A 23,662-nucleotide genomic window follows, 5' to 3' on the forward strand; every position below is an offset into this window, starting at 1 on the left:
CTGTCGTTAGCCCAGGCACAGCAGAAATGCTCTGTCGGTTAGGAGCAAGAAAGCGACAGTCTATTAAAAGCCTGGGGCTTATGCTGGGCTAAGCATGACAAGGATGTGCTTCTGAATACCAGACAGACTATTCCATCCCACCTGCCAGCCTCTCAGGCTGGTGGGCACAGGGACAACCCTAGACTGTCCCATAGGCACAGGTGGACAGGTGGCATTACACTGAGCACAGACCACAGCCATGTGCTGATTGTGGCCTGCCCACACTTTGTACGAGTTTTCTGGTTTCATGCACCATCCCCATCACAGCAGGGAATAAGTCAAGGTAACAACAAGTTAAGTGAGGGCCACAGGCTCCCTTGCCAATCTCTCTCTGATTCCAGAACTTTGACCTCACTGCCAAGGTCACTGGGAACTTGACCTCTTAGGTGCCTCCTTGCCTAGTGAGGGGCAAGGGAACATCTAAAGGACAAAAGGAGACAAGCTGAGAGCTCCTCTGAGATGCCTTATTTAGCCTCTGAAGAGATGTTCAATGGCTGTTGTTATCCAAGTCGATGGGAAGGGAGGTAAGGCTCAGAGAAACACAGCCAGGCAGCAGCAGGGCTAGGCTAGCCCTGTCCCTGTCTCATCCCAAAGTACATGTTTCTCCATTTGCCAGGCTTCTGGGAACCTTTATCAATTCTCAGTCTCCCAAGAGAACTCAGATGTGTTTGCACTGTTACCAGGGGCCTCAGTAACCCCACTAAGGGTCAAGGAGCCACTTCCCAGAGGCAGCCCCCGAGGCCCCAGGAGGCTGACTGGCCTGCCAGTGACAGAAGCAGAGTCTGACTGTGGGGACCAGGGCTCAGGCACCCTGTGTTGTACCCTAGTATTCATTAACACTAGTCCCTGGTCCATCTTCATGGCTAGGAATCACCTGTCACTACAGGAAGTGAAATCAGTCACTCAACATCTGGACGGTTGCCCACACCAGCCCAGGTTCTAAGTAATACCCAATACCCAGAAGCCAGCAGGCCAACTTGTCTCTTGGAGTAAAGCCATAGGTCCTACAAGGGCACCCGTTTGCCTGTTCACCCAGAGGGAGATTTGAATAGTAGCCACACTACCCTCTTCCGGACCTAAAGCTTCTATGTCCTGACTGATTGAAAAGAAAGATTCCAAACTACCACCTGGAGGCATTGCCAGAGAACGTGCAGGGAACACTTACTTGGAAACTGGAAATGCTACAGATGGGAAGCAGTCTTGCTAGGATGTCACAAACAGAAAGGAAAGGCCATCTCACAACTCTACCCCTGAGCCCACAAGAACACCACTTTAGACTGGCTCCTCAGTGCTTTCATCCCAGAACCAACATGGCTGAGACTTCCCAGAGGGGAGCTGGCAGAACTGGGTAGATGGCAGATAGGGGACCTTAGGAAAGAGCCCATCTAATGCTCCTAGAATCCCCACAGTGAGCCAGCTCCTCAGCTAAGTGTCACCCACAAGAGCTCTAAGCAGCCCAATGGCTTTGTCTCAGGACAATCCTCCTCTTTTTCAGATTTGTCCTTCAACAACATCGAGGCCATTGAGGGCCTGGAGACCCTGGTCAACCTGGAGGATCTGAGCTTGTCCAATAACCGGATCACCAAGATGGACTCTCTAGATGCCCTGGTGAAGCTGCAGGTGCTGTCACTGGGCAACAACCAGATTAGCAACATGATGAATGTGAGTACCAGGCCTGGAGACCCATGCCACAAATATCACAGGGCCGCGGGCTGGGCCAAAACCAAGGTCTGTAGTGGTAGATACACAGTATGCCCTTTTCCTAGAAAGACCAAGCATCCAAATTATTCTACAAGGGCTTTGAACATATTCGAAGACCATGCTTAATCCAACAAACCCATCTCTGGGTACGAGGCTTCATGGTCTCAGCTGTGGTCCTCTACCTGCTCTGAGTCTCATGCGCATATGACAAACCTACTGGATGAAGGGCATTTGTCCTATGCTCAGTGAGACAGAGATGGTAACACATGATTCTTTTGGGGGTAACCAGCCATACCCACATCATCCAGACAGCAAGTTAGGATCTCAAAAACAGTGAAGCAATCCCTGTGGATGGTAGGAGGGGAGTCTAGGTACCAAATGTGTCTGTATGACAGAAGACGTTGTTGGGAGACAGGCTGCCCTAGCACACATCATAGTAGGGAGATAGAGCTGAGGCTCTACTAATAATTACTGAGTGCTATGGTAGGGAAGGGTGACCCTGTAGCTTCTCCAGTTTAGCCACCATCCCAGGGCTGTCTAATACCTTTCAAGACTCAATTTCCACATATGTTAATCAGTTGGCCTGGCTTCGGTCCTAACTATGCACCCAAGTGGCTTACATGAACAGGAGTGAGTCAAGGCACCAAGTTATTGCGCACATTTAAGTCTGTTCAAAGCCAAACTCTAGATGCAACACAGTCTTCACTTTGCACGTCAGACATGAATATCTCAGTCCAAGTAAGGTGCAAGCTTTTTGTGTCTCAATTTTCTCACCTGTCAAATAGAAAGGGGGCAGTAACCTACTGGCCCAGGCTCTAGAGGAGGTGATAACTGAAAGCGCTCCTCCCCTCCCCCCCTCTTCTGCTCCCCCTCCTTCTCCCTTATCTGGTATTCCATTCTAAACCTTGAAGTCTTGACCATTCAGCTCCCCCTGCCCGCGAATGCTGGATTACAGGTGTGAGCTCAGCCTTGGAGCAGGTTCTTAACATGCAGAGGCTGCTGTGGCTGAGAAGGTCGGGAATGATAAGTCAACCTGATTCCAGAGCCTTGAAAGATATGAGAGTGAGCTGGGTACAGGTGGTGCATGGTGCATGCCTTTGATCACAGCACTCAGGAGGCAGAGGGGAGAGAGAGAGAGAGACAGACAAAAACAAAGACAGAGGGATAGAGACTGACTTCCATCCAGCCAAAAGAGATGCTTCTTAGTATCAGGTATGTGATCAGAAGCTAGAGAGGCACCTGGGAAACCTGCATGGAAGCCAAGGGTGTGCAGGCAGCCTGGGAGCTGAGATCACGTTGCAGACAGCAGCAGCCAGAGAAGCATCAACATGCAGACTTTGTGCTCTGGCATGTCCAGGGCAGAGCTATGTACAGGAAGGAAATGCACCACATTTCCTCAGGGTAGACTTGAGGGTTCGAGTGAATGGCTAATCAGGTGGTACCACCTAAAAGGCGCTGCCTGAAAGAAACAGAAAACTGGTCTCTGGCTGGCTGGAAGCAAAGCTCAGCCAGGGCCTTAGGTGCAAGTGATTCACCTGGGAGGTGACTTCTGGAAACCTGAGTGATCCAGCGGGGAGAGGGAAAGCCAGCGCTGGGTGCTGCTGAAATTGCTGCTCTGGGTAGTGGGGACTTGATTCTACTTCAAGAATATCCAGCACGCCTTCCAGATGTGACTCCCCCATTGCTGGAGCCCTCTTAAAGCCCTGGCCTTCAATTCTATGCCTGAGCAGTTAGGGTCACTCCATGCAGATTAGCTCCTTCCCAGCCTGTGGGTGGACCTCGGGGGACACAAAGACCTTGCTGACACAGAAGATGACAAGGCGGGGTACTGCCAGGGAAAGTCTGTCCCAGATGAAGCATCTGCTGCCGACAAGGGCACTTGTGGTGTGATTTTATGGCAAAGCAGAGAAGAGAGCTTATCAATAGGACTTCAGGGATATAAATTCTTTACACCTCTTGGGCTCCCCCATCCTTAGCATTTCCTCAGGGCTGCTTGTCCCTATAGCATCCTTGTTTGTATATGACAGGGAAGAGAAAAGAAGTCTCCTCTCCACTATCAGTGTCCCTTTAGTCTGCTAGGCCATTGTAAGCTTTATTCCTACCCCGAGACCATGTCAAGTGTGAACTTGGCCAGCTGGGCAGCTTATGTGACCAGCAAAGTAAATCAATCATGGACTTGTTATTTGTATGACGTCCACCTGGTAGAGCCAAACCCCAGAAGTCGTATGGTCTCAGAGGTTTGCTATCTGCAACAGTTCAGAGCATTTAAACTCACCAGAACCCTTTCCAAATCCAAGCCCCAATTATCCAGTCCACCCTCTGCTCTGTGAGATAAGGAATCCTCGTGCTGGCCAGCAGGGGGGGCAAGTAAAGCCTGAAGGTGTGACTAGCAGAGTCAGACCGTGTTAGCTGCTGCCTACCAGCGACATTGAACTAGACATTGACCTAGAATTTTGTGTGTTTGCACATTTATAAGGTATGATTAATAGTAGGACCTCAGGATTGTTGTGAAGACCGGATCACTTATAGTACTGTACGTCTAATGCAGGAGCTGGAAGATATAGTAGGTACACAGGAAAGGATAGTCTTTCAGAAATTTTCAGGTTCTGAGTTAACCTCAAATAGCCCTTTTGGTTTTTGTTTTTCTTCTCCTCTCTCTGTCTCTGTCTCTGTCTCTGTCTCTCTCTCTCTCTCTCTCTCTCTCTCCCTCCCTCCCTCCCTCCCTCCCTCCCTCCCTCTCTTTCTTTCTCTCTCTCTCTCTCCTCCTTTCTTTTCATTCCAGACAACCTTTCTCTATGTAGCCCAGGCTATCCTGGAACTCACACTATATAGTCCAGGCTGGCCTCACACTCAGAGATCCATTTGTTGTCTTTCTCCTGGGTACTGGAATTAAAGGTGTGCACCACTATCACCGGCTCCCTTTTGTTCTTGTTATCTTTATTTTTTTATCCTTTTTCTTTATTGTTTTTTCTCTTTTTAAACATTCATTTGTGTTTTAGCTCTGTTAGGGATGTGATCCAGGAACTTGTACAGGCAAGGTCCATGCTACAGCACTGACCTAACACTTCTTGCCTCAAACCCTGTTGTTGAACATCTAGCATCAGTTTCTACCTTAGCATGTCCTGTACCCCAGATCTCATCCTTTGGACACTGGAAATTTTAACTGAGATGAGGCCTTCCCCGGGCCTGGACAGAAGAGGCCGGAGAGGCTCCGGAGGCTCTGTCAAGATGCCCAACTCCCACCAAAGCCTTTAGTATTCTGCCATGCTGTACTGTAGCGTGTGGGCAGGATGAAGCCTTCTTGTTTTCTCCAATGGGGTGCTCATTGCCAATACTCTAGATGCACCTCTAGCCCATCTCCAAAGAAAGAGACAGAAAGCCCATGGAAAAGAACTTGCAGGAGATCTGAGCTATCTAGGCCAGGTATCCCCAGGCTTGGTTGTATTCTGAAGACCTTAGGGACCGGGAGCCTCTTCACCTAACCAAGCAGTATCCTTAGGGACTGTATATGTTCTTCATCTAACCAGGCAGTATCCTTAGGGACCATGGATGCTCTTCACCTAACTAGGCAGTATTCTTCTTTGTAACTTGACCCAGAGAAACCTGACTGACACTCCTAAGGCACTGGCTTCAAAGCTAAGTATCTTTGCTCTGAGTCTTTCCTATTTATTTGACATCTAACTGCCTGCTATTTTATGATTTATTTATTTGCTAGGTTTATTTTAGTACCTGCTGATTTCACTAAACACACAGACAAGTAATCCTAACTCAGAACACAGAAGCCTCAGTTTTACTCTTTCTTCCCAAACCATAAGCCTTTTTCTAAGTTCCATGAGCATCCCTCCAGACATCCAGTTTTTAAACATGTGTGGCTGACACGTTGGTCCAGCTGTCTTCCTTGCACCCACCTTCGACTGAGCCCTCTCTTCTCCAGGCAGCACGTAGCGTGATTATTGACATAGAAGAGGGGGGATCCACTCCTGTGCTGGAGCCCTCCATCATATGAGCTGAGTTCTTTAAGGTGGCAGTCAAGGCTGCATCCAGGACATGTGTCCTTGAGCAGGGTGCAGTAGCACGGGGCTCTCTACATCTGCACCAGCCCATCTGTAAACTCCCGGGGTGCGGCTGCGAGACCACCGGGCGTTGTGCATCTTTGTCAACCTTCTCTAGTGAGCAGAGACTGCTCACAGTCCCGACCCACCCCCATGCAGTGAAGGGGAAGCCTGCTCACTCTCACCTGCTACAACACATTTCCTCAGCAACATTTTCTCTCAGTGGCTAAAAAACATAAAGGGGGCTCTTGGGAAAAAGTCTTTTAAAAAATAAACCAAATGCTGATCTCCTCCATAAACAAGAGTCCACTGGCTTATGCTGTTCTTAGAGCACATTAAAATTCTTGCTGAAAGCCTATGTGGTCTTCCAGGAAACAGCCTCTGGTTCTGTCTCCCAGGCATAGCTCCTGTCCTTCCTCCTGACCCCTCCCTACTACTCTGCAGCAACCTTGGCTGAGTGCTGTAGGTGGCTGTGCCAAGCCCTCTGCTGCCTCAGGGACTTTGGCTTCGTGGAATGTGGGCCCTCCCTGCTTTCCCATGGATGTTGTCTTAATGAGGGTTTCTTTTTCTTTCTTTCTTTCTTTCTTTCTTTCTTTCTTTCTTTCTTTCTTTCTTTCTTTCTGTTTTAGAATTATTACTTATTTTATGTGTATGGGTGCACTGTAGCTGTCCTTAAACACACCAGGAGAGGGCATCGGATCCCATTACAGATGGTTGTGAGCCACCATGTGGTTGCTGGGAATTGAACTCAGGATCCCTGGAAGAGCAGTCAGTGCTCTTAACCGCCGAGCCATCTCTCCAGCCCATTAGTCAGGGTTTCTATTGCTGTAATAAAACACCATGACCGAAAGCAACTTAGGGAGAAAGTTGCTTACACTTCCACATCATAGTCCATCATCAAAGGAAGTCAGGGCAGGAACTCAAGGCAGGAATCTGGAGGCAGGAGCTGATACGAAGGCCATGGGAAATGTTTCCTGTCTCGTGCACAATGCAGTGTCTGTGTTCTGATGATGCTGTCATGCAGCCAAGTGGTTGATTTCTCCATTTTACTAAACCTGAAGCATAGAAAGAATCAATAGCACCCAGTGAGATGCTCTGCTTGCTGTTGTCCAGTGAATGAAAGATGAGCCAGCAGTCCAGCTCCATTTAACAGGAGACTTGGGACCTTCATGCGGTTTTACTGTCCAAATGTCACCTTATTCTAAATGGCCACTCGTCCAGGGGCTGCCGTGCATGCGGCTGCTTTTTATAGCTTATTTTATTTAGCCTTTATGACACTGATGACACTCCATGTCATTCTGCCCATTTTATAGAGGAGGAAGTCAAGGCTCATACACTAGACTGACCATCTGTCCTAAATCCCACAGCTGGGATTTAAGCACTCGGGATTCTTCTGAAAGCTTGCGGCCACTCTCAGGACTGAAGTCTGGCCCAGAAGCCACAAACTCTCACCTATCTGTACAGAAGGTGCCCTGGCCAGGTTGTGGACTCAGGAAGGGTATAAAGAGGGAACGCTGTTGTATGTGGTTCCAGTTCTGTGGCAGCAAGAAAAGCAAGCACCTCTGCTTCCTGCTCCCCAGATCATCTACCTGCGCCGGTTCCCGTGCCTGCGAACACTCAGTCTCTCTGGGAATCCCGTTTCTGAGGCAGAGGAGTACAAGATGTTCGTCTATGCCTATCTTCCCGACCTTGTGTACCTGGACTTCCGGCGCGTTGATGAGCAGGTTGTAAGTGTCCCAGCCCTGTTCCCAGTGGGAATCATGAGACAGAAGTTCTTCCTATCCGTGGCTAAGAGAACATTTTCCTGGCTGAGCCATTTCCCCTCCTATGCACAGCCACTCCAGCAATGGCTTCCCGAGACTTATTTCCTATAGGTTTCCAGACCTGGGCCCCTTCTACACAACACCCCAGGGCCAACAACAGCTAGTGTCTGTTTTCCAGGTGAAGATTCTAGGAGAGAGTAAAAGAAGGTGAACAGTAAATTGTCATGATCTATTAGCTGGTGGCAGGGCCTGACTCAACCAAAGCTTGTATGAGCCTAGAAGGAATTCCATAGCAATTCCCTGAGGGTTGTCACTCCAAGCTGGGAGGGTCCCTGCTGTCATCCCCACCCTTCTGGAAGTATACATAAGCTGGCAACCAAGGGAAGCAACTCACCAAGAGTCTCCAGGTCAGTTACAGTTAATCTTGGAGTTGGCTCCTGGAAATTGGTCTTTCAGCCCCATGCTGGGCCAGCTAGTGTGTGTGTGTGTGTGTGTGTGTGTGTGTGTGTGTGTGTGTGTGTGTGTGTTTCTTCTCTACTTCCTGCCTCTGTCCTTCTCTCTTGCCATAAGTGAGTCCCTGTCTCCTGCTGCTCCCTCTGTGCATGCAATGTGTGAGGCCTTTAGTAGCAAGACTAGGAAGTCTTTCTGTGTCAGGTGCCTGGAAACCCAGAGGCTTCAAAGCTGCCTGGCTCTTCTCACAGGAAGTTGGTGCTTTTGCTAATAAATAGGAACCTATATTTGACACATTGATGGATTCTGGGGGTACCCAGGAAAGGCTATCTGGACAGTGGATGACTAGTCCTAATGTCTCTGCAGCCTATACAGAGAGCCATGCTCTGAGGGACAAACTGGTTTCCAAAGTCCAGTCTCGTGCTGTTCACAGAAATAAGAGGACTCATACCACGCATAACCCACTCCTCAACACACACACACAGAGACACACACACACACACACACACACACATAAACAAAAGCACATTTGCATACTAATAAGATAAAGGTAGTTGTTTATTTTACATAAGAATTTAATCTTGGTAAATCTAGAGTCACTGTATGTATATGGTTTCACAGACATACATGCAGGATCCAGACACATAAAATAAAAATAAACACATCTCAGTTGTTTAAATTAAATATTATTGGGGACAGGGCTAGAGAAGTGATTCAGTGGTTAAGAGCACTTGCTCTTGAAGAAGACCTGGATTCAGGTCCCAGCACACACATGGCAGCTCATAACCATCTATACCTGAATTCCTTTCCAGTTTCAGGGGCTCTGACACTCTCTTCTGACCTCCACAGGCACCAGACACACATATGGTACACATGCATACATACAGGCAAGACATTCATACACACAATAAATGGAATGTTAAAAAAGTGAAGATCGGGTGACTTTAATCCCAGCACTCAGGAGGCAGAAGCAGGCAGATTTCTGTGAGTTTGAGAGCAGCCTGGGTTGTATCATGAGTCTGTATCATGAGGCCAGCCAAAGCTATGCAGAGAGATCCTGTCTTAAACAAACATTAAATCTTGGTTAGATATATAAACTGCAAGATGCAGAGACTCTTCAATGGTTTTAAGAGTTGATTAATATTTTGATTCTCAATGATAAGAACTATGTGAAATAAATACATAGTATAAAATGGCAGAATTATGTTTAGAGCCATTTGAGAAATTGTTGAGGGCTCAGCAAAATAGTTCAGTGAATCCAATGCTATATAAACCTGGAGACTTGAGTTCAAGCCCCAGAATCTACATAAGACTGGAAGGAGAGAAATCATTGGTGCATGCTCCTACACACACATATACATCATATATATATATATATATATATATATATATATATATATATATATACATACATATATAAAATAATAATAAAATCTTAAGTTCTGTCCTAATCCCAAGTCAAAATTAATTTCATGAAACTCTTTAGCAACTCAAAAAGCATTTTTTAAAACCAAACACCTTAACTATGCAATAAAAAATTATGCCAATGGTACTTATATGGCAAAGAATGATGGTTGGAAAATAAAGTCTTTGTTTTGTTTCTATAAAAGCAGGAAACTTTGTATGTACAGAAAACAGCACCATTTCCAGTCTAAGCAGTAGGAGTATCTGGCAGCATGGTGGATGGCAGTCGTGTGCACACAGGGTGTGGTGGATGGCAGTTGTGTGTACACAGAGCATGGGATGGTGGATGGCAGCTGTGTGCACACAGGGTGTGGTAGATGGCAGCTGTGTGCACACAGGGTGTGGTGGATGGCAGTTGTGTGTATATAGAGCATGGGATAGTGGATGGCAGTTGTGTGCACACAGGGTGTGGTGGATGGCAGTTGTGTGCATACAGGGTGTGGTGGATGGCAGTTGTGTGCACACAGGGTGTGGTGGATGGCAGTTGTGTGCACACAGAGCATGGGATGGTGGATGGCAGTTGTGTGCATGTTTCCTACTCGGAACCAAGGCTAAAGTGACGTCATACAGTGCAGCATGGATAAGCAAAGCCAGAAACACCTGGGGTTCATCTTACACTTGATTTTAAATGAGATTTTGGTCATTGTATGTTCAGAAAGCTTTAATTGTCATTCATGTGTATGGTGTGTGTGTGTGTGTGTGTGTGTGTGTGTGTGTGTGTGTGTGTGTGTGTGTGTGTATGGTCGCCACATTCAGTTACTTCATCCAATATGAATATGAGACTGCAACTTAAGAAGTTGAGATTTAGGTGTTAATTTGAAAAAAAAAATGGGCTCAAAAGCTTAGGTGTATTATGGTTTTTTAAAAAGAACAGGACAGAAGCTAGGGTGTGGCTCAGAGCTTAGAACTCACCCTAGCATATGTGAAGTCTTTTGTTATATTCCCAGCACTGGGGAGGGGGGAATCACAGGTCAGCCTAGCATCTGCAGTACCAAGACCTGTGTTCAGACATGGTCTCCTGAATACTCAGAAATTCCCATCAAGGGCAGTAACACACATGACCTACATGTCCTTCTGTGATTCACAATAAAGAATGAGTAAAAGTCCAGGAAAGCTGAACTCTGCCAAGCAGGCACTGGACCTCCCCACAACTGCACTGCCTGAGTTTTTTTTTTTTTTTTTTTAAATATTTTATGTATTTACACTTCAAAAGTTATCCCCTTCTCCCAGGCTCCCTCTTCCTCCCCTCGTTTCCATGAGGATGCTCCCACTCCCACCTCATTACCCTGACATTCCTCTACACTGGGGAAACAAGCCTTCACAGGACCAAGGGCTTCTCCTCCTAAGAGCTGCCTGATCTTATACTGGTGCTATAGAACTCAGGAAGGGGTAGCCCCCACTGCTTCCTACAGCATGCAAGGGACACTTTCAGGCTCTCGGGATACCTCCAATTCCGTGATTCCCCTAGGCTTAGGTTGCCTGGGAATAATTAGGTTTTCTCATCTCCAGGGCCTCTGCCTTTCCAAGCTTTTGCAAAACCTACCCTCCAACACATTGACCATGCTTAGGGGATGTGGCTAGAGGGACCAGTTATCCTCTGGTAACCATACCATTCCTGTTCCTGGGTAAGAGAGAGATGGCGAAGATGAAACATCAGTACAGCATTGATGAGCTGAAGCACCGGGAGGCACAGATGCAGGCCCGGCTGGAGGAGCAGAAGGCCAAGCAGGAGAAGCTGGCGGAACACAAGGTACCACACAGACAGCTGCTAGTCTGGCCCGGCCTGGACACACAAGTACCATGGAGTGCTCTGGTCATATAAAACAATGATCCACAGGATTCCCAGGATCCTAAAATGTGCAAAGCAGCCACAGGAGCTGTCAGTACTCCCCGCCGTGCTCAGTGCCATTCAAAGTCTCCAGAAGCCACTCCATTTCAGCCCAGTCTCTGTTCCCTAGAGATTATCCTCAAACCACTTGGTTCCAGTGGCTCCTTTACTTAAGACCCTCAGGCTGTTTCCCATCCCGTGCAGTAACCGTTTGGCCTTCAGTTCTCCCGGGTCCTCAGTGTGGCCATGCCTTGCTGGCCTCCCTACTATCAACCCAGGCCCCTATGGAGCGACACAGAGCTGCCGGTCACTTCTTGAAAACAACCTGTATTTTCTGTACCTTTATGAATGTCCCCTCTGTGCCTGGAACACCCTCACACTTGCCTTCCTGGGAGGGAGGGCTGTAGCTCATGTGCACTGTCCCCCTGAAGAATTCTTGGTTACCTCAGTCCTCACAGAAGCCTGGCTCTGGGTCACCATGTCTGGCTATTTGAATCCACAGATGGCGTTTGTCGAGTACCTGAATGGCCCATTCCTGTTCAACAGCATGTATTCCGAGGACGTGGAGGGCAAAAAGCTGTCCTACCTGCCTGGTGTTGGTGAGCTCCTTGAAGCATATCCTTTCTGAGACCAGCTTACCTCGGGCAAGTTCTTTCTACTCTGTACCTCAGTTTTCCCATCATTCATGTGAGACCTCGTGGTTAAGTCTCCTGGCTACATGTATGTAAAAGGCCCTTTCAGTCAGGGTGGTTGGGCTTTGTGGAACCGTGCCCTCTAGATTTCCAAAGGCACATTAGTGACAGATGCTGGCTGGGTCTGCCGTACCTGGCAAGCTGGGTTTTCTGAGGCAGTAGAGAATGTGTTTCTGTGTCAAAGATCTTCACTGGCTACATTACTGCTCTTGGGCCACATCCCCTTAAGCAGTCCCACCAGATGGCTGCCATTAGTGACCCCAGAGGTTAAGCAGTTTGTACAGGATCATTCATCTGTGGGGCCTAAGGGTCAGAGCCCAAGGAGGAAACAGTCAGCACTTGTGCATAGTGGCAGTGGTCCTGACAACCAAACTATGTTTGTCAGTGATAAGCAGGAGATGGGGGAGGACTGGGGGGGTAACTGAGGGCTGAGAATTGAGACAGCCCAGTCCCAGATTGGTCTGTGGGGCTGCCAACACTGGTGTTAGCCTCTAGAAAAAATACAAAGACCAATCTCCAATAAAAGAAGTGCTGTTTGGGAATAAGACGTGAAAATAGAATTGCAACGTGAGAAAGATGAAGAAGATTCCCCAGGACTGAAAGGTTACTTTCATTGTGTAATGCCATGGTGCCAGCAGCAGTCATGGTACGGCTGGTCCATTTCCTGTCTCATAGGTCCTCTTCCTGCCTGCCTGACCCTGTGATGGCTCCTGCCACACACAGCTCCCAGGTTAGAACCTCCATCCATGGCCCTCCCAGCTCCTTGGCCAGCTTTGGTGAGCTCCTAAAGGCAGAGTCCAGACCTCAGGGGCTGCATTGAAACTTTCTCAGTGGGTATCTACCCAGAACCCAGACACTGTGAGGAGAGTGAGACAGGGCTTCTCCTTGCTGGCCACCTCTCTTCCTCACGAACCTATGCTCTTGACATAAGCTCTGTGATGCTGAGGGATTTGTGGAAAGGCATCCGATATCCTGAACACGTTCCCACAAGATCCCCAAGATCCTATAGTTTTTGCCTGCCTGAACCCTAGGACTCTTTCCAAGGACTTTTTTTTTTTTTGCTTGTTTTTGTTTGTTTGTTTGTTTGTTTGTTTGAGATAAGGTCTCACTGTTATGGCACTAGCTAACTTGAAACTTACTCACAGAGGTCCCCTGTTTCTACCCCCATGAGTTCTGGAATTAAAAGTGTATGTCACCCCACCCACCCTCCAGAGGACTCGTTGTGGTGGCTTCTTCCATGTCCTTTGTTTGAGGTAAGGGTACTGAGGCCCAGAGAGGTCATTTGCTAAGGTGGGTCCCAGAAGCAGCATCAGAGCCATAACTTGAACCTAAACTACCTCGTTACTCTCTTGGTTCCAATGAGCCACAGACCAGACTCCTCCTAGAAGGCCCTTCTGGGTGCCACATCAGAGACAGAAAAGAAAAAAGTACTCTAACTCACTGCCCTTAGCAGACTGCTTCTGGGTCTTCCCTGTTCCCCAAGTCCTCTGGAAGTCTCTTCTAAGACCTTTACCCTGTTCCTGAGTTCCTTAGGCTACAGGTAGAGATGCCATGACCACCAATGCTCCAAACTGCGAACCCTGGTTCCCTGGCTCCTCAGTTTCTTCTTCTGTCAAAAGGACCACTTGTAGCCTCCACAGTGTTTCCATGACATGTTCTGCAAGCAACTGTCAACATATTTGCCACCATCCTGGTAGCCTGACCTTGAGCCCCAAGCTTCCTTGACAGCCACTTACCTACAAGGACAAATTTGTCATCATCTGCCTGAACATTTTTGAGTATGGCCTAAATCAGCAAGAAAAGAGAAAGGTAGAATTAAACACCTTCAATGAGTGCATACAGGAGGCCATCCAGGAAAACCAGGACCAGGGCAAGCTCAAGATTGCCAAGTTTGAGGAACAGCATCTGCTGGTAAGTTCCCTTGTCTTATGCCAGGGTACCAGGAAGGGCTGCAATGTCCATGTCCTCTGGTGGCCCCTGAGGCCTAGAGTCTATGTCCATGTGCCAAGGATCACAACTTCACCAAAAGGCACCACACACAGCTCCACCGAGCTAGCACAGAGACTCTCCATCACATCAGATACCCCTAAGATTCAAGGTCCCCCATCTCATCATTTCGGCGCTAGCAGAAGTAATATCCATACCAGTACTACAACAATGATAGTGATAACACCCTAGGCTTTCTTTGGTTCATTCATTCATTCATTCATTCATCCATTCATTCAGCAGACATTTATAAGACCCACTCTGCCTGGCCCTGGCATGCTAGGATTGTGATACACGCTCCCAGTCCTTAGCTTCCGCCTTGTAAGGTGCTCAGCCCTAGGCTGAAACCTTCCTTACCTGAGTGGGCAAAGTGGCCAGGGATGTCCTAGAGCTCTGGAAAGACACCCTCCCAGAGAAGGGCGGGGAAACTGTAGAGATTCCCGGGACCCTTGTCCTAGCAGAGCAAGCAGCAAGCTTGAAGACCCAATGTTCAGGGTCCAGCCAAGTAGAACGGGCCAGTTTTGATTAAAGGCAAACGTGCCTCCACTGCTATTTTAAAATTAACTTTAAAATTTTAAGTAATAATAGTAATGCTCTTTGAGAGATAGTCCCACAGTATTGCCCAGGATCATATCAGATTCCTGGAGTTGAGCGATCTCACTTCCTCAGCCTCTCCAATAACTGGACCATAGATTCAACTCTGCCTGGCCTAGGTGGAATTATTTACAAAACAGGTGGTGTTCTTAGTGTTCGTGGTGTTTGGTACTAGAGATGGAGCCCGGACCTCCCATTTACTAGTCAAGTACTTCACCACTCAACAACACCCTCATCCCTTTTTATTCTTTTTTCATATTCTTTATTTAATGTTCAGAGCTATCTGATCACACTGAGAAATATGATGGGTAAGGTTAGATATTGGCTAACATGCCAGGCAATGGTTAAACTCACTTTGATAGCTGCTATAGAACAGCATTTAGGAAGAACTCCGTGTCCTCCTGGGTAATTTAAGATGGGAACTTCCACTCACCATGTATTTACTCAGTGCCGCTAGATACTAAAGGAGGCACAGAAGCTACAATGATACGCAAAATATGGTGTCAAGATGAGAGTCATCCCTCAAAGAAATGACTATGTAATGTCAAGAAACAGACAGTTCTAGCTGAGCCTGGTGGAGTAAGCATATAATCCCAGCTACGCTGGGAATCTGAGGAAGGAAGACTGTAAATTCAAGGCCAACCTGGGCAACTTAGTGAGACCCTGTCTCCAAATAAAAAGAAGAGCCAAGAGTGATGGAAGTCTTGCATCTTTAATCTCAGCACTTGAGAGGCCGAAGCAAGTGGATCGCTGTTAGCTTCAGATTAGCCTGGTCTACATAGTAAATTCTGGGGCATCTAGGACTGCATAATGAGACCCTATCTCAAAAATTAATTTATTAATGAAAGAAGACCAGGGATGTTGTAGAATGCTTGCCTACCACGGAGAGACAAACACACCCCGTGTCGCAGTTAGGTGTGATACGCCATTTGGATGGTTGCTTGTCATTTCTGATCTCACTAGTATCTTCTCTGGCCCAAACCACTCTCCTGATCTCTCAGTTTCTATTCTTTCCTGTGTTATCACTGGTGCTCAAGCTGGGAGAGTTACCTGAACACTGGAACTCGGAAGAACCATGGGAAAGGATGTTGAAGGAGGACGTCCACGTATCATGTTCTTGAGTGTATGACCCTTAAGCATTACCCTCCCTACCACATCGCAGAGTCCTTTCCTGGGGTAACTGAAGACAATGAGTACTAAGTCCTTCGTGACTGTGCAGATAGTAGTGTGCGTGTGCAGGCAAAGGCCTAGACTTTACCATACTCATGTAGCTCTGGTAAAGCTCAGCCCAGACTCTTAGAGTGAGAATGGACATACCCATCCCAAAGACATACAGTCTAGAACATTCCCGATCCATTTAAAAGATTAGGAGGAGGTGGGTGTGATGGTGCATGGTGTAGCAAGAGGCCTGATGTGAGCCGAGGCCAGCATGGCCTACATAGTAATTCCAGATCAGCCTAAGACACAGGAAGTTTCTGTCTCAAAACAAAGAACACCAAAAAGAGATCGGGAATGAGAAGAGCTGGAACAGTAGGGAAACGGGGGCAGTGTATAATGAGAATCATCCTCAAGAACCTTTACAGTCTTGGAACGGGAGGCAATGGTCAAAATGTAAAGTTGGGATCTGAACCTTTATAAAGACTTACAGGCAGTGGACTTATCTCGGGGAAGGAAGATGGCCAGTTGTAGTGAATTTGATGCATCGAGCGTCACTTCTGATGCTCTGGGTAAGTGGAGGGAAACACACATTCTCTTCCCCCAAAGCTGACCTAGGCATTTCTCCTGGAAGTGATGGTGAGGAAGAACTCATTGTCATTCACTTTGGGGATAAATTTAGCCCAACTCTGCCTCTCTACGTTATTTCCTGGTGCCACTTTTGGGGCAGGGCAAGGGAAGTGGTACCAGGCTCCACTTGCTCATTAGACAAACCAGAGCAGAAGTGGGGTGAGGTGGGTGGCTTGAAGACATTTGCTATGAGAAGAGGTATATCTTTTATAGAGGACAGTGTAGACGAGAAACCGCTGGAGGGGAGCCTATGTGGTAGGAGAATCAGGGGAGGGGGGTGGCTATAGATCACTAAGGCCTAACAAAGCCATTGTCCTAAAAATGAGACAGTTTTAGGCATCAGAGACTGTTTTGCTTAATCTTGAAACAAGTCTTACTAATTGTAAGGATAGCCTTGAGCTTGGGATCCTCTGGCCTTCATCTCCAAGAAGCTGAGATTGTAAGCCATTGCTACCATGAGAATTAGACACAAAAATGAGAATTACTTTTAAAATGTTTATCTATCAGTGTTTGTGTGTGTGTGTGTTTCCATGTGTTTCCATGTGTTACTAGTGCATGCATGCATGCTACAGCATCAAAGAACAACTTTCAGAAGTCAGTTGGCTCCTTACACCATGGACTCCAGGGCTCAAATTTAAGTTGTCAGGTTTGTGCAGCAAATGCTTTTACCCTTTGAGCTGTCTTCCCAGCCCAGAACTCTTGATTCATTCTAAGTTGCAGGTCTTTCTGAAGCACTAAGGAACATTACGGGCCTGCTTTTTCCACAGAAACCTAGTCAAAGGGTGGGGATGGCTCAGCAGGTAAAAGGCACTGGCCTTGATTGAAAGCCCGACAACCTAAGTTCAGTCCTCCAAACCCACATAACACATCAGATGTGCTGGTGTGCTGGTGTGCTGCTGTGATTTCTGCACTCCTGTTGACAATGGGAAGCAGAAGCTTGAGGGCCAGCCGGCCTTGAGTGCTGCAGCAGAAACAAGAGAGACCCTGCTTCAGCAAGGTACAAGGTGAACCAGCTCATTTCCTGACCACAGCAAGTGGCCACATGTGCTCTCTCCAGCTCTTCTCTCTCTCCAGCTCTTCTCTCTCTCTCTCTCTCTCTCTCTCTCTCTCTCTCTCTCTCTCTCTCTCTATCTATCTATCTATCTATCTATCTCACACACATACACACCCTTTGCTAACAGTGTAAATGGACAATTGCACAGAAAGACACTGTGTGATTCCCGGCTTATCTGGAGGCACCTGTCACCAGGGTTGACCTCTCTGGACTGGACAAGTCCCCAGTTCTCATCCAGTCACTTCTTCTCTGGCCCCTAGATACATTGGGTTTGGGAGGCCTATATGCCATCCATTTGCACCGACTGAGGACCAGGTTGGGGCCTGACTCACCCTAGAAACAAAGTCCCTCTGGAGAGGCAGGACATGGATCCCCTAAGCCTGACTCAGCACCCCACCCGTTTCTCAGTCCACAAGAAGCTGTCCTAGAAATAGCTCATCTTAGGCCCAGGTGCACCCACTCAGGCTGCTGGGGTATGGTCTAACTTAGGGAGTTTCCTGAGTTTCCCAGATACCTCCAATGCTCAGCCTAAGTTGAGACAGCATTGTAGAAGTTCCCAGGACACATGGCTCTGTCTGAGGGCTCCAAGTTTGTCCCCTCACAGCCGTCCTCCTATGCCTTTGTCCTGTGTTCTTCCTATCCATTTACCCCATTAGGCCCTGTATACATCTGGTCTTCAAGCCCAGTGACGTGTGCACAACTTTTATTTCACAAGTTAACCTGTCCTTATATGAGTACACTACATAAAGCAGGTGTAGTAGTCCATGCCATGATCCTAGCGCTTGGAAGACAGAGGCAGGAAGATCAAAGTTTAAGGTCATAATCGATTACACAACAAGTAATTGAACACATGAGACCCTATCTCAAAAGAAATAAGAAACAGCAAAAAGCAGGGCTGGAAGCTTCCTACATGATAATACATCACTTTATGCTGGTGATCTGTTCTGAGAAGTATGTCACTAGGTGACTGTCACTGTGGGAACATCACGGTATTGCTAGGTAGTTTTAGCATCACTGTCTGGTGGAGCCACTGTCATCCATGAGGTATGTCACTGACTGAGACATTATTGTATGGCACTCGTAGTACCAGACTGGACAAGTGTATAAAGCTCTGAGAACAAGGTTGTAGAGACCCTTGTAGAGAAGTGATTTGCTGGCAAGGTTTGATTTGTTTTGTTTTTTTTTTTTTTCTCTAAGTTTTATTCTTCATTTGTATGGTTTTTGAGTTTTGGTTTGTGGGGTTTTGACACAGGGTCTCATTCCAGCCTCAAACTACAAATCTTAGCCAGGTCTCAAACTCCTGGTCCTCCTGCATTTGCTATCTCCACCTCACAAGTGCTGGGATTAAACACATGTGCCATCATGTCTGTTGTAAGTTGTCATTATTATTATTATTATTATTATTATTATTATTATTATTAATTTCAATTTTATGTGCAATTTTATGTGTTTCGCCTGCATGTGTGTCTGTGCACTACTTGCATGCCTGGTGCCCAGAGAGGCCAGAAGAGGGCATCAGAGCCTCAGAAACAGGATTTACAGTTTTGAGCTATCACATGGGTGCTGGGAATTGAATCTAGGTCCTTTGGAAGACTAGCAAGTGTTTTTAACTGCTGAGCCATCTATTCAGCCTTACGAAACAGCCTTATGAAAAGCTTGGTTTGCACAGACTGCCCCCAACATAGCTCCCATCTCTCCTGATAAAAAAGTCTTCCCTGCTCCTGGCACTGGGAAAGAGCCTTGCCCACAGGAATTGATGTCAGGAGAGGTCTGAGTGCTCTTTTCCTGCTTGCCACTTTCAGGCACCTTTATATCCAGTGTTTTAGAGCAGCAGGCAGCATCCCCAAAGCTTTCGGAGCTAGCACATGGCAGGCTGATACTTGAACTTGGTTCTTCCCCTCTAGACTCCAAGTTTTTACCCATAAAACCAAATCATCACTTACTACTACATGGTTTTAACTACTAAGACCCCAAGTGTGGATTTCTATTTGTAGAACTTAAATGTCATCCGGGAAGAGAATGATCTGTTCAACATCGAAAACAAGCTGACGGAGTGCAATGAGAACATCACTGAACTGTTCAACGCACTCATGATACTGGAGATGCAGCTGGTGGAGCAGCTGGAGGTAGAGCCAGACCGGCACATATATGTGTGTGTTTGTATGTGTATGTGTATCTGATGTATATGTATACGGGGCCTCAGCGTGCAGCTGCAGAAGCCTGCAGGCACGCCCTCCACAGGCTCCTCTCCTGTGTGTCCAGTGTGACCCAGTGGACACACAGGACAGGACTGGACAAGTGGAGACTGGTAGGTCACTAGCACTCACTGGCCAAACGGCTTAGCAAACATGGAGAGTTCCAGGCCAGTGAGAGAGAAAAAGGGGAATGGTGCCTGAGGTTGTCCTTTGCCTTCATCCAGTGTGCACAGAGGACCATAGAGACATGTGCACCTGACCATATAATGAAATATGCAAGCACATGTACGTGCACACATGCAAGCAAGCAAGCAATCATACACACACACACACACACACACACACACACACACACAATCACCTTTTACCAAAACTATTAAAATACATTAAAGTGTAGCTCAGTGCTTGCTTAGCACAGACAAGGCCCTGGGTTCAATCCTCTGCAGTGCAAAGGGGGTTGGGGGTAGGGGTGGGGAGAGAAGACAGAAACAGAGACAAAAGGAGAGGAAGAGGAAACACACTATTCTCTTTGCTTCCTAGAAAAGGATTCCTGTGGAGAGTGAGAGATGAACTTAGTTCTCTGAAAATCTCCCCTCCTCCATCCTAGAACAGTCTCGGCAGAATGCAGATTTCTTATTAGACCCGAGGGGAAGTTCAGGAGCTTATAAGACAGGTGGACCTGCACTTAGGAGCCAAACAAAGATTCCTCAGTGTTGCAGCCCGTGCCTGCTGTCTCAGGGTAGGCAATGTGAGGAGCCTGTCACTTGGCCCTGACTTTGGAGAATAAAAAGCACAGGTGTCTCAAGAGCATCTGTGGCCAGGGTGACTTGTGTGTTTGCAGACAGCCAGGCTGGGAGCTGGATGCGGTGTGATGAATTGGACCTCCTCAGACGTTGCCACAGCCAGGCCAAGAGACAGTGCCTAATCAATTCCTTACACATCAAATGGCACTTCCTACAAGGATAGATCCGCTGTCGTCGACACAGCAGCCGCTCACTTCCCACTGGGAATTGCTCTGCTCAAGCACAGCAGAAGCAGTGCATGCAGGGGAGGGCTGCTGCGGGCTCCCAGTCCTCTGAAGCAGGAAAATTATATTCAGCAACCAAACACTTCCCAGGCCCATGTTCTTGCATGCATGTACAAACACACACACACACACACACACACACACACACACACACACACACACACACACACGAGAGTGGGGTCATTTGTATGGCCTACAGACAGGTTTTTGGGCTCCTGTGAGAAGGACTGCATCTGTGAGCTCAACCTGGAGTACTGAGAGGTCTGTTGAAGGGTCAGGAAATCGTCTTCCAGAGGAGGAGGGTTCCTAATTTTTACTACTCTCTAATAACACTGAGATCTGTTTGGGCCCCAAGTGTTCTGCTAAGTACTAGGGACAGCAGCTAGCTGTTGGAAGTCTAGTGTGACAGTCAGCACTAACCCAAGCTCCTGTGTCTACCAGATATTTGGCAAATCATTACATGATGTAGCTAATTTACCCCACTAGCCACTATGGCACTACATAGAAAAACTGCCTCACATGTGAGGACCTAGAGGATGGGAAAGAGAATAAAAGAATTCCCTAGAGTAGAGGTGACTCTTGAAATCACCTTCCATTGCTTTTGTGGAGAGGATGGACAGATGCTGCTGAGAGGCCAAGAAGGAAGGAGTTCATTTAGGGAGGAGGGAGTGGAGTCAGGATATGTGGTCCTGGTGGAGGCAGCTACATGGGCAAAAGGCCTAGGACAGGTCTGGCAGGATGTTCTTACTCAGTGGGTAAGGACTCTTACCACCAAGCCTGATGACTTGAGTTTGATTCCAGGGACCAATGTGGTGGAAGGAAAGAACTGACTCCTGCAAACTGTCCCCTGACACACACACACACACACACACACACACACACACACACATACACACACTCACACACACACACACATACACATACATGCTCTCTCTCTCACACACACACACATACACACACACATACATGCTCACATACATACACACACTCATATATACACATATACACACAAGCACATACATGCTCACATACACACTCACTCATATGCACACACATGCATACACATACATGCACACACACATACACACACACACACACACACACACACACACACACACCACACAAGTTTAAAAAAAAAAAACCCTAAAGCCCAGTGGCAGTAGCTGGAAAGATGGCTCATTGGTTAAAAGTACTTGTTGCTCTTGCACAGGGCCTGAATTTGGTTCCTAGGACCCTCATGGCAGCCCTCAACAGTTTGTAACTCCAGTTCTAGAGGATCCAACACCTCTTTCTGACTTCTGTAGGCACCAGGCAGACACATGGTACCATGGTACACATACATACATGTAGACAAAGTATTCATATACATACAGGAAGTAAATCTTTCAAAATAACCAGTGACAGCATGAACATTTAAGGGGTGGTAAGCTGACGCTGACACTGGAAAGCAGCAGAGCCCTGGAAGTGGGGGGAGGAGGGTGTCAGTCCTTAGCCACCTGAGCTACAAAGTCAGGAGGGTGGCATTTGCCTCTAAGAGTCTGTGTTTTGAGGTGAGGTAAAGGATGCTGATTCACACATTAACTATCTTTTATATCATTCCCAGGAGACCATAAACATATTTGAAAGAAACATCACTGACATGGTGGGACTATTTATTGAAAATGTCCAAAGTCTATATCCTTTCTGTGACCACCCTTACCTTACCCCACGGGAAGGCTCCACAGGCCTTCGTCTTGGCCTTTAGAGCAGCTAAGGCCTAAGCTTTTAGCAAAAAGCAAAGGAGAATGAAGCCTCTTCAGGAATTAAGAGGAGATCAAGAGGTAGCTCAGCGGAGAACTTGCCTAGCCTAAGTGAGGCCTGAGTTCATTCCCCAGGACTGAGAGAAAGAGCGAGTAGAGACGAACAAGTGGTGGCAGCAGGCCACACCCCCTTTTCCTACTACAGAGCAAACTGAGTACTCTAGATATTACTTCAGTTTTTACCCAAAATACTCATCCCCCACTAATTTGCAGAAAAACCTACACCCTCACCCCAAAATGGTATATTTGAACTTTCCATTGGGCTTTTCAAAGGAGTTCATAGGCATCTCCTTTTTGAAAGTAGAGGGATGTAAAATCTACCATGTCCACCAAGGAAAGAGGCCTCCCTATCACAGGATGTAGATTCGGTGAGCTTAGAGGATACCCCACAGCAACTGAAGTGCTTTTCAACACTCACCAATAGTAACCTTGCTAGCATGACAGTTTGGATGCCCAGAGGGACTATTGTCCAATGCATGTATTCCAAAGCAGGTGATGTTCATGGGGGCACTGACACCTCAGAATCACTTCCTGACCTTTTGTGACAGGAAAACACCCTGGGAGGAGGCAACACCCACACTGGTGACAGGACAGTTAAAAGGAGCAAGGCTAATAGTTAATTAAGGTTAGAAACCAGCATTTGAAACATGAACAGCCCTTTACTGGGGGCAAAGTGCTAAGCTCCACCCAGAAGGAACTCAGGTTCTAACATCCTGGGCCTCAGGGTCCAGCACACAGTCATTGAAGTAGCAAGTGGTGTGCAAGGTACAGGGTCAGTGCCCCCTTATACACACACACACACACACACACACAAAGACCTGCAGGTAGCCATAGGAACCAGGTGAAAGAAGAGACAGTCCAGACAGCTGAAGCAGTGTGTGCAAAGGCCCCAAGAATGGGCCTAAGAGAACAAGTTTCCAGATGAGACCGTAAGGCCTTGTCAGAGACTGGATGCTCCCAGGAGCTCTAAGCTTGGAACTGGCTACTCGAATCTTCAAGCTTATTCCAGCTGCTATAGGAGAAGGAGAAAGACATTATGGTAGACCAGTTTTCAACAGGGTTGTGAAGCCATGGGAGTGAAGAAACAGACTGAGGTGAGCTGGCACTAGGGGACAGTAATGACCCAGTATAAGGACAGAGATGAAATGGTACATGTGGGTACAGCTTTATGGCTATGATACCTCTTAGCACTTCAGGACCGGTCTTGAACCCTTAGACTCTAAGACTTAGGGA

At 47.3% G+C, this 23,662-nt stretch overlaps 1 protein-coding gene across 1 annotated transcript in view; it reads left to right on the forward strand.

The window, feature by feature from the left end:
- DRC3 (dynein regulatory complex subunit 3) overlaps positions 1–23,662 on the forward strand; it is a gene marked incomplete at its 5' end in the record, with an annotated part of 34,184 nt that overhangs the window by 5,185 nt on the left and 5,337 nt on the right. Inside the window, 7 exons of the mRNA XM_080924646.1 lie at positions 1,535–1,701; positions 7,373–7,519; positions 11,100–11,219; positions 11,800–11,910; positions 13,724–13,900; positions 19,403–19,534; positions 22,234–22,304. Of these exons, the coding sequence (XP_080780772.1) occupies positions 1,535–1,701; positions 7,373–7,519; positions 11,100–11,219; positions 11,800–11,910; positions 13,724–13,900; positions 19,403–19,534; positions 22,234–22,304 (925 nt within the window). The remainder of the gene's footprint in view (positions 1–1,534; positions 1,702–7,372; positions 7,520–11,099; positions 11,220–11,799; positions 11,911–13,723; positions 13,901–19,402; positions 19,535–22,233; positions 22,305–23,662) is intronic.

Source organism: Micromys minutus, assembly GCF_963924665.1.
Source record: "Micromys minutus genome assembly, chromosome: 10".
Taxonomy (NCBI): Eukaryota; Metazoa; Chordata; class Mammalia; order Rodentia; family Muridae; genus Micromys; species Micromys minutus.